The following is a 12,184-nucleotide window of genomic DNA, read 5'->3' on the forward strand; positions in this document are numbered from 1 at the left end:
GCCAACTTCCTTGAGATTAATCAAATCATTTCCTACTTTTAGAAGCCGTTTTTTTTTGTGTAAAATAATAACATCTGCAATGTACTGTTATTGTATGCTAAAAAATGATACTTTATGGAAATAAGCTAGAAGATGTGGTATGGTTGACAATGAAACAACCATCCATAACGACCGAAGAACAAACATGTAAACAATTACAGGTAAGGGAGCAACCATTTAACTTCAAGGTGGGTGGGGGGGGGGGGGGGGGGGGGGGGGGGGGGGGGTATGGTTTTTTGTCTGAGTCAGACATTTTTTATAATTTTTCAACGCTATCAATCAAATTATTTTGTTCAAAATTTAACGCTATAATGTATGGGTAAAATCTTGATTCAGAATATTTTTTTTGTCCTCTGCTTGAACAGAATATTTTTTTTCATCAAATTGGGGATCAGAATATTTTTTTTAGGAAAAAACCATAACCCCCCCCCCCCCCCCCCCCCCCCCCCTTGAAATTAAATGGTCGTTCCCTAACCGTACGGTCGTCAACAATGAGCAAAACCCATATCGTATAAGCTATAATAAAGGCCCCTGTTTGACAAAATTAATCAGAAAAAACAACGTCCTGTTTTATAGTACAACGATAAACAAAATCAAACAACAACAAAAAAAAAAAAAATATGACAGACAGCAGCAAACGTCAACCATTGAATTATAGGTTCATGGCTTCAGACAGGCACATCAAGAAAGTAGCGGGGTTTAACATGAATGTGAGCACTCAACTCTCCATCTAACCAGGAACAGTGGTGTTACAGCACACCATAAGAACTGACTCTATAAAACGGTTGGGAAGGGCTTGACTCTTAAAATTCAGTAGGAGAGGGCTTGACTCATCAGATCGGTACAAAATACATAATAAAACAACGAAAGGAGAAAGCAACATTATTTATGATATGAAAACACTGTTCAGCCTTTAGTCACACAAAATCCCACTTATCTGTGAACTTATAAATCACGTTTCGTTTTGTTTTGTCATTTACCTTTCTTGACAATGCTCGCGAGCATGAACTGTCGTAACACTGTACTACATCGGTTCATAAATGTCAGTAACTACCAATGACTGTAGCTGTCACATAGCCGTTCTGATGTTCATGAATTCGTGCATTTACTTCCTAATGTTTTATATATTTCACTTTTATGATATACACAAAATGCTGAAGTAATGTCGTAAATGTATACATCTATTATGTTGTTACTGATAACCATTTTTTTTATCCTACTTATATTCCCGAATAAATTAAATGCAGTACCAGTAGTGCCGTAAATGCATATCATTAATACATATAGACTGGTTTTCGTGTCTGTTGGTTCTACTTATATCCCTGAATAGATTTAAATACAGTAACAGTAGTGCCGTAAATGCATATCATGGATACAAATAGACTGGTTTATGTGTCTGTTGGTTCTACTTATATCCTTGAATAGATTTAAATACAGTAACAGTAGTGCCGTAAATGCATATCATGGATACAAATAGACTGGTTTCCGTATCTGTTGGTTCTACTTATATCCCCTAAGATATTAAAGTCTTTTTCATTCTGGTGTTCTACGGTTGCTTCAAAAACACCATCACTTGGACTGAGTTGTAAGACTAATAAATAACGCTCCCGAGTATCGTCTTTCGGTTTGTAGAAAAAGTATAATAAGGGTTTCTTGTTCTGGGTCTGTTGATCGTAAGTCAGGTGTGTGTGTACTCTCTTTGCCGCGAGAATTTTCTTCAGTTTTAGATCTGCACATATATCTTTAGGAAGTTGCTCGTTTATGTGGGATACAACGAACGATGTAAGTTTTTGAATAACTGGCATTTTTGTTTCGACTTTTTCTGATGAATAACAAACACAGTTATGTTCGTCGATTCCTGCGTTTGCGCAAGATCGGTCTTCCGGTATTGGTCTAAAAAGGCTTATTCCCCTTGGATACGGGTATTCCACTTCTTTTGGTTGAAAATTTTCGTTAAGAATATCAATCATTGTTTCATGAATGTCAAAGGGGGAAGTTAATCGATCTATACTAGACATTAAATTTTCATGCAAACTCGGATATGTTTGTTTTAGATGTTCGGGAATAACAACAGACATCAATGGTAGTCGTTCTTCTAGCCTACCTATTGGTGTGTTTCTGATTTTATCGACACGTGACCCATGATCGCTCATGAAGAACAGGAAAGAATTATCTAAAAATCCCTCGGTTTTCATAAAAATAAGAAGATCCAATAGGTCATTATCTGCAAGTTTTATAAAATTAACGTAATTATGACTTAGTTTGTTATTCCAAACTTGCGCAAATTTAAAGTCATGTCGATATGCGATTAAAAATCGTTTTAAATATTCAATAGCTAATACATGCATTGGATTATCACCGTAACACAAATACGGTTGTCACGAAGCTTAAAATTCTTATCTTCGAAAAACTGAAGCACGTCTGCTAACGGAGCTTCAAATAGTTTCATTTCGTTAATAGCTAGATAAAATGGTCTCATGTAATGAGTTGTAGGAGGCTTAGAAAAGCCACCAGCACCACTTGTCTCTAAATTATATGTACACAATCGGGGCCAGTCTTCTGAAAAGAATGTAGCGCCACCTAGTGCTGTAAAATTTCGCCAAATAAATGGATGGTTGTCATATGGCAAATTTGGTATAACTGGAAATTCCTTAGTAAAAGCATAATGTCCGGTCATGACAGGAGCAAGATTCGGTAACGTTGTATCAGCAACCTTCGTATAACCTTTTAAAACATATCCGCTTAAATTTGTTTCGATATATTTAAGGGTTTTCGGAAGCTCTCGAATTGCTGCTAACCTTGACACAGAATCTAATCCAAACATGAGAATATTATAACTTTTCCCGCCATTTTTCTTTGTTCTAATTGTTTTGTCAGATCGGTAAATTTGTAAATGTAAGCGACTGTATATTTGCTTTTTATTAATAAAACAGTTCACATTTACAAAATCAGTTTTAACTATCACCGAGTTATTAAACCAAACTTCATTTCCAAGTTCTAATGTTTTGTCATCTTTATGCCTTTTAATTTCTTGGTAATTGCACGTGACAATCTTACCACGTGTTCGTGTTTTGTTTATATGCAACGTTGCATTATAGTCGAAATAAACTAAGTCAGTTTCCTTAGAACACACAATCGGATCTGGTTTCCAGTAAAATTTCATAATTTCCTTATCGAATGGGTTTGTTTGAGGTATCATGCACTTTGCCCAAATATTTCCGTGTACGTAAGACATATATCCGGGTCCCCAGTACAAATGGTAAATTGAATAACTACTTAACATAAATATTCCACCAATCAAAACTAACCGTTTTAAAAAATTATAGTTTCTTATTAACTGTGCTAGTCGACGTCGTACGACTCTCAAAGGAAACATGTTTGACGATCCTTGGTACCAGTATGCAGATGAAGAATATTCTCGCCTTTCACAGCCGTGTTGTTTTAGCAGCGCAGATTTTTTCCTCGACTTCGCCTCTTTGTATTTTCTTCACTTTAATTTGTTACTGGAAAATTAAATTGTCAAATTAAAAGCATAAAATAACGAGAGAAATATGAATGAAAAGTCGTGAATAAAAAAAGATAGCCTGCAGCTGCTTCAATATCAAAGTCTTTAATTTAACGTACAGACGGCGTGGCACTCTCCCTCAATGAGGCATCATACTTGATGTCTACATTCAGAAAGGATGCGAGTTTATACACCCTGAACTGCTAAACGGATTCCCCCTCACGCACGCATTTTACTGCTAGATGGGAGAATTTCACAATATCCAAGTCAGACATTTGGAAGGAAAAGATGTAAAAAAAAAATAAAAATAACAGATCACCGCACAAGGAGTTGTGATGCAAAGATAGGATTATCTTTATCTTCACCGCTCAGTATTTTTTGTTTTTGATTTTATAAAAAAAATCATTGACCAGTTCAGTGTTTGTGAGAATTCAATTTGTCTTTCTTGACTTACATGTACACAAAATGATGTATGTATATAGATTGGTTTAATATATAAACATCGATTGTTATACTATTCATCTGGTATGGGAAAGGATTTATAAAGACTGAGCCTTATATATACTTGATTTAAACAATAAAATCTTTGAATTAAATTAAAATGAATTGTGAGAAGTGTAAATTATCAAGAAGAATGAATTTTCAAATGTTTAAACTTTGACATTCAGCAATTATCATTGAATAAACTGCTCTTTTCAATGGTTCCATTGCCTCAGCTTCAAATTTACTAGGCATTTTATAAAATGAAAGAAAAACTGTCCAATACAGGGATTTCCTGAATCTCTCAGGCATTTTAAAAAATGCATAAAATTGCCAGGCGTTTCACAAAATGCCTTCTTGTATTTTAACTGGACTTTATTACTTGTATATAAACATCCGACAATCAATTGATTCATTGATTTGTGTTTGCTTTACGGCGTACCAGCATAAAAAGACCTCCATCAGATGACCAGGGATCTTTTTTTTTTGTTTAATTTTATCAAAGTTGTAACTTTAAATGGCGTTTTGAACATCACCACATTCAATGAATTTATGTGCGGTATGCGGTATGAATTTGAAAGATTGCGCAATAATTTTATAATGGGGATTTGATATAGGTTGTGTAACTATTGCCGTTAACCGGTTTGGCGGTCAGTATAAAAGCTGTGTTGTGTTTATTTTGTAGATTATTTTATTACAGAACATTTTGTTGCATGACTGTGCGGGATAAATAAATGCACAGCCATACCCGGTCGGAATGAGGACGTTAAATCCGATGCCCCGCGTAAAGTGCGTGCCACGCTCTCTGCACATTTAAGAATCATATCAACTACTCTCTGAGTGGCCATTAGCTGGTCTATCACTAGGCAAAGAGTCTGTTCCTATCCTATATACCGTAATTTTCCAGTGCAATTTCATAATCCCCCCCCCCCCCTTTCCTCTCCGTTGACTGACCTTGCAGATCCTACACGTACCTGTTTTATCAGTTATAAAGTTCATTCCCTGAATATGAATGACATATTTATCACTGGACGTTAAAGATATATGTAACGAATTTCTTGAAATTTTAATGTTACGAAATTATTGAACCAATGCATGCAGATATACATAACTAAGCTTGCTGTTCGGTGTGGGCCAAGGCTCCGTGTTAAAGGCCATAATTATAGGTCTTTCCACTTTTCTGTGGAAAGACCTATTGTATTTGTGTTCAGATTATTATTTTTTTCTTCCGCCAAATTTTGTTATCGCGTAAAATTTTTGTTTCGCAATATGTCGCTAAGATATTTCTTATATAGTATTATACAATTTATGCGCTTTTTATTTTCACCCATTCTAAGCCGAACAATTTTTTTTGTAAGAGTTATCTCCCTATTCACTGTTTATCAAGTGTGTGCATCTCCTTCGTAACAAAAAAAGATGTCGACGAAATTCTTTTTCTGAATTGTTCGTTACATCCTCAGAAATGTTTGGATAATTTGGATCAAAGCGATTCGATGAAATTTTTAAGGAGTTATCCACCTTTACCAAATAAATTTGTCGGTATGTTTTTTTAACTCATAAACCGTTAATAGTTATCAAAGGTACCAGGATTATAATTTAATACGCCAGACGCGCGTTTCGTCTACATAAGACTCATCAGTGACGCTCAGATCAAACTAGTTATAAAGCCAAACAAGTACAAAGTTGAAGAGCATTGGGGACCCAAAATTCCAAACAGTAGTGCCAAATACGGCTAAGGTAATCTATTCCTGGGATAAGAAAATCCTTAGTTTTTCGAAAAATTCAAAGTTTTGTAACAGGAAATTTATAAAAATGACCATATAATTGATATTCATGTCAACACCGAAGTGTTGACTACTAGGATGGTGATAACCGTATAACCTTGGAATCTTTTTATTTGAGGTCCCTAGGTCCTAACTTAGAAAATGAGGTCAAGGTCAAAGGTCAAGGTCAAGTTCTCAATTATGACTTTTCCTTGTTTTTGCATTTTCTCAAACACTTTTAAAGATATATATGAAACAACAAGTGCAAAATGTTTGCTTTATTGTAATAAAGGTATGGAACATTTGGTCTGAAACAATCTAATGGCATCTTATAGGAGTAAGTGCCCCTGAAATGTCGAATTATAAGGTTAATTGATTATTACTTCAACTTGGTCCGTTATAAAGCCATATGACCTTTTACAAAAGGTTGGATGACATATGACCTTGAAAAATGACAACCGGAAGTGACCTTGAGAAAACCGGAAGTAGCTATTTTTGCACTGGACTAGAAATGACTTTCGATAAACCGGAAGTGGCCAATTATCTCCTGGTTTACAAGCAAAAGTATATAGAAACTATATATTTTTGGAATCAGTGTGAAAGAAACTATTATATGAGACCGGAAGTAGCTAATTATCTCCCTTATTTCACTCAGAAGTATATAGAAACTACCTATCTATCGCATAAGTATGAAGAAACTGATGATAAGATGCCAATTGTAACTTTGAGTCAAATCAAATCAAATCAAATCAAACTTTTATTGCCATATAAACCAACTTATACGATTTGTGACAAAAACAACATTAACTTAATGACAAGAAAAAAGCATGTATAATCATATTAAACAAACTAATGAAAATAGTTCAAAATTCAATTTGAGTAAACATGAACTAGCTTCTTTTCAATAAATTTAAAAATTGCTGTGGAAAGACCTTCAATTGTTCTCTGAACAATTGTTTTTCAATTTGACTTATAATTGTTTACTTTTTACACATTGTGAATTTGATGGATAGTTGTCTCATTGGCACTCATACCACATATTCTTATTTATAAGTCTTGTTTGCACGTTTTTTTTTTATATTTATTACGAATCCATAACGTTTTATCGACAAATAATATTTCATTCAGTGATTGTTGATCGCAAGCTAATCAACTTTCGAGTTTCTTGCCGAAGTTTACCGGATCGTGCATGACATTGATAAACAATCAGCACAAAGCACGTGGGAAGCGTGACAGATAAGTGAATTGAAATAGACACGACATTTGTTTTTTATATTTTCCATGTGTTCCCATTTGTTAATTAAACTATTCCTTAACAGTTGTTAAATGATTTGTTGTATTAAATTTGTTCTTTGAGAATCTGTTATTACTATTATACCTTCCAGAGCACGTTTGTTTACATTCTTTCATCACGGCTTACCCTTCGCAATTGCGCTGTGCGGTGGCCGAAGTTAGAACGAGAGGTCTCTGCATACGGGAAAAAGATCGTCGAATTAGTGCACAGGAAGAAAATAATTCAATATCGGTACATTTATGAAGATTTTGATAATATGAAGGATTTTCTTTTAAAAGAAAGTTCACGTTCACTTGTTTTATAGTAAAACTTAGCCATTCAAGTACATGTATATAAAACATATTGAACTTTTTTTTTACATTTGAAGTTTCATATGACTTTAAACAATAAGGAACGATTAATTAAACATTCATAGAAACGTTTAGAATTTACATACGCTATTCAAAAGACTAACGATTTGGATGCATACACACTTTATCGATATATGCATATTCAGGACATTTAACTTGCTACTGGACGTTAAACAGTCATCAACCATCGAATATTGATCACAGATTCATATAGAAATATACAAAACTCAGTTGCCTTGTGTACATATTTGTAACTTGAAATCAACTTTGATATTGTTGTCTTTTTTTAATTTCATTTTAATATTCTATCGATAACGTGTGTATGCATCCAAATTGTTAGTCTTTTGAATACAAAGCAGGATTTATATTTCATATCACATAAACAAGTGATTAGAGAATCAGGAATAACAAATGCACTTATTTTTTTATAGATAAACGTCAATGAGACAGTAATCAAACGACAAAAATATACCAAAGACATCTATAGAGCAACATACAGTCTTCAGCAATATAGAAACGTATCTATACAATATTTCGAGCTCAAAATAATCATTCCAAAAAGTATAAACATCCTGGTATATCTGGCAACTTTAGAGAAATATTTTTTTCTTCTGAAAATCGAAAAAAAAAATAAATAAAAATAAAACAAAAACAAACTAGTATCTCAATTGTTTGTAAAACAATTGAAAGGTCTTTCCCTTAAGAGTCTGATATTTGTAATGCACTCTTTACGACCTTTTATATGATATGAGACTAGCATACCTTCTTAAAGTTTTCACTTTTCGCACTTAATGACCCTATTCACCTAAATTATCGAGATCGGCAGTATGATATTTGTAATGTAGACTTGATGACCTTTTATTTGATATGCGACAACACCATCTTCTAGAAAGTTTGATTTTTTGCACTTTTTTAACAGGAATTTGATATTTGAAATGTACATTTAATGACCTTTCATTTGATATACGACAACTTTACCTTATAAGATAGTTTATGTTTGCAATCAATGACCCCACCCAACCCATTTTTGAAGGAGATGATGAAATCCTACACAGCCTCATATGGTCATACTTCATGATGAGGTCTATCGATGGTCCAAATTTGGTCATGATAACTTCAATAGAAATGGGGGGGGGGGGGGGGGGGGAGGGGGGAGGCCTTGTCAAAAAAATATTGGAAGAAAAAAAAGATCATAGAAAAACAATAAGGGTTTCCTCACGTAGGTGAAAGACCTTAAAAAACATACTTGCAATGTATGTCTTTGTTTTGTCTGGGTTCGCCACTCAATTTAGCTGCCCCACTTCCGCGCCTATATTCATTTTATGTTTTCTGCACTTCAGTATAAAAGATTTAAAGTGTCCGTAAAATGGGGTTAAAAGTTAATATTGGATTATCCTTCATTTCTCTTTGTTGTTGAGTTTACACAATAACAGGTTTGAATATTTAAATCTAGCTTTACTTTCACAATGTTTTAAACCAAAATCAAATAAATAATCTTATTCATACACCGAATAGTTGTCCTATTGTATACTTAAGTGATTAGTGTACCTTTAAAAAATGTGTGTGAATTCAAGGGTCAGACTTAACGTTTTTAAAAAATTAATCAAACGACTGTTATTGTATTGTTAAAAGTACATACGGGTATTTTGCGACAGTTTACACAAACGTGTAGGGGTTTTTGTATAGGGGAAGGCATTTGATAAAAAAGGGGGGGGGGGGGTTGAAATCTCTAAAAAAAAACTCATTTTTATAAACAAGTTCATTTTATTATTAAAAGCACATCGTATATTTTACAACAGTTTACACAAACATGTAAAGGTTTTGTATAGGAAAAGGCATTTGATTAAAAAAGGGGGGTTGAAATCTATAAAAAGATATATTTATAGTTAAAAAGTCAGAAACAACGTCAGTGGTTATCTTTTAGATATTTTAATGTTTTGGGGTTTTTTTGTCATTCGGATCATTTGCTAATTATGAGAGTCTGGATGGGGTTTACAGAAAAGAGAACAATGTGCAAAACGTGCAGAATAAAGGCAAAAAGTGCAGAATAAAGGCAAAAAACCTTAAGAATAGAGAAAAATAGGCAATTCAGTTTGATCTTTAACAGTTAACATTCATGAAAACTTAATGTACTTTTTCTAAGTTTTAACAGTTCAACATATTCCATTAATTTTACTTTTAGTGCTATTGCCTACATAAATGTGTAAAGTATTTTAGTTTCCATAAGAATGCAAGTATTATTAAGAGAATATGTTTGTAAATTAAAAAAGAAGATGTATTTCGTCGTGTGAGTGTTATAATTATGTATATCCCATGTTTTTCTAAATGTTAGGAAATTGAATATTTGACTGAGGTATAGAAATATATGTATAGCAATCGAAGTTATGGACTTGAAGAGCAATTCTTTGTTCAATTGCTTTTTTAAAATAAAAAATTTACACCTAAAACAAATACAGCATCTCCTTTTATGGAGAAGGAATACTACAATACAAAAAAAAATTCTTTTATAAATCATTTCCTTCGTTTGTATTGGAGACAGACCATATATTTTTTTAATTCTGTAATATCCCCAATTCTATAATGCTTGATTTGCTGAGAATTACTCATAGATTGAGTTGAACTGATATTAATGAAACTTAAGATGAAGTATATTTTATATAGGTAGTCTCATAGATTGAGTTGAAATTATGCACAAAAAAGTAAGCATAGTATTTAGAACTATTAGATAATATCTGAAAAATAGTGACGATACAACACTATACAAAAATGTTTTTCTCTGAATTTCCGAAGTCCAACTAGTACAGTTCTGACAAAAACTCATACGATATAGAAATCATCTTTTATAGTTGTATACGGAGATAGATTTAAGCCCTCAAAAAGCTTTTAACATGTTTATCAAAAGTGGAATTAGAAAATTATAAGGCTCACATATGACGACTTTTCTATGCTAGGTCCAATCAATAAAAGAAAGTCGACGTGAAGATATGTGATGTATTATTAGGAGTCAAAATCCTCAAAATATCCATATATATAAGTAAACAGAAAGATCAGAAACAATATTAGACATTTATCATCTAGAAGTCCAAAGAAGTCGTTGATATGTTAGCATATTAGTTTTAATATATAATTTACTTCTAGCTACTTTTTAGTTGAAGTTGGGTAAAAATAATATATAAACTGGAAATAAATCTAATACTTACAAAAAGACTAATTTCTGATTTTCTCTTAAGTTGAATGATATTTAATTGTCGTTTGTGGAGAAGGTATACAAGAGGATCTGGATGGGGTCCTTCATTTATGTATTCTTTGATTTTTTTAGGTCATTTTTTCTTTATTCTTTATACTTTTTGCCCATTATTCTCTATTCTTTATATTTTAGCACCTCATTATTCTCCATTCTTTATTTATTTTGGTCCATTTTTCTTTATTTTTTTTATAATTTTAGCCCAATATTCTCTATTCTTTAAATCCCCATCTACACCCTCATACAACTTACTTTGGTTACAATTTGCTTGCAAGTACATACATTCTAATTAAAGAAGTTTTACGTTTTTTGTTTGAATTTAAAAATACTTTATCCTGCATAAATCTAACTTTGATTTGACTTTAAAGTCCAAGACATGTCAGAAGATGTTTATAAGATAGACCCAATAATCGTCCTAGAATTTGCCCTTGCAATATTTTAGAATACTTTCGAAAAACCAGACCCCAGAACATCACTGTTGGAAAAAGATATGTCCAACTTTAATACGTCATCAAACCGGTATACATTTACTCTAATATAAGAGGGTATGGATAGTAGGGTCCTTGATTCCTACGTCCCTCCCCCCTAAAAAAAGACAATAAAAAAACAAACAAACAAATCCCTGATACTTCCCCTACTCCCAGACTGATATCCATATTTTACCCCCCTCTTTCCGTGATTCCCGCTTCCCTCCACCCCTCATATGAATAAGTAATATTCTAATTCTTTTATCGTTAAATAATATTACATGTTAATATCATGTCGTCATAACAGTAGATTGATATAATCAATTGCAGTATTTCGATTTATATTTCGTTGTGAAATTTACCGACAAAAGTAGACAGAACAGTGCCATACTCACTAATTTTTAAAGCTTCTCGTTATTCAGAATTTCCATGTAACGCAATATTTTCATCATCAGTTTCTTGTCAAAGCTGTGATTTGGAAATAATATCAATTCTATTATTCTAAATATAAATATACTAATTTACCTGTCTCAACTACGGTTCACTCAATAAAAATGGCGTATAATTAGTACCGACACTTAAAGATTTAAATTTCTAAACCGAACGACCAATATAATGAAATCAATTTAAACACAGGGTCAAGAAAATCGTGTTCACTTTTCTATGTAAAGGGAGCAACCATTTGTATGTAAAGGGAGAAATTATTTGTGGATATACATGGATCGATATAATGATTTTATAATCACTATAGTTGGAGAAATTTCTTCAATGCGAAGCTTAAAAAAAAATTACAATACATTTTGGAATAAAGAGGTCTTTTAAATGATGAGAATTCGATGAAAATTTAAAGTAAAGTATGAACTTGGAAAATATTTTTTATTAAATTAAGATAAAATGTTTTCAAAAACTATGCTAAAATAAGAATAAGTAAAACTATGCTAAAATAAGAATAAGTAACAGCACGCTAGCTTTGAACGTGTTGTATAACAAAACCGTTTTAGAAAAAAAATGTGCCCCCTATGTAATATAGAGGTGGACGATG

At 32.6% G+C, this 12,184-nt stretch overlaps 1 protein-coding gene across 1 annotated transcript; it reads right to left on the reverse strand.

The window, feature by feature from the left end:
- Nucleotides 1-911: 911 nt before the first annotated feature.
- Nucleotides 912-2,523, reverse strand: LOC127718392 (uncharacterized). Its single transcript, XM_052224381.1, has one exon. The coding sequence runs from the start codon at nt 2,385-2,387 to the stop codon at nt 1,467-1,469; it is 921 nt and encodes a 306-aa protein (XP_052080341.1). The 5' UTR covers nt 2,388-2,523; the 3' UTR covers nt 912-1,466.
- Nucleotides 2,524-12,184: the final 9,661 nt, after the last annotated feature.

The sequence above is a fragment of the Mytilus californianus genome, unplaced genomic scaffold, assembly GCF_021869535.1.
Source record: "Mytilus californianus isolate M0D057914Y unplaced genomic scaffold, xbMytCali1.0.p SCAF_10, whole genome shotgun sequence".
Taxonomy (NCBI): domain Eukaryota; kingdom Metazoa; phylum Mollusca; class Bivalvia; order Mytilida; family Mytilidae; genus Mytilus; species Mytilus californianus.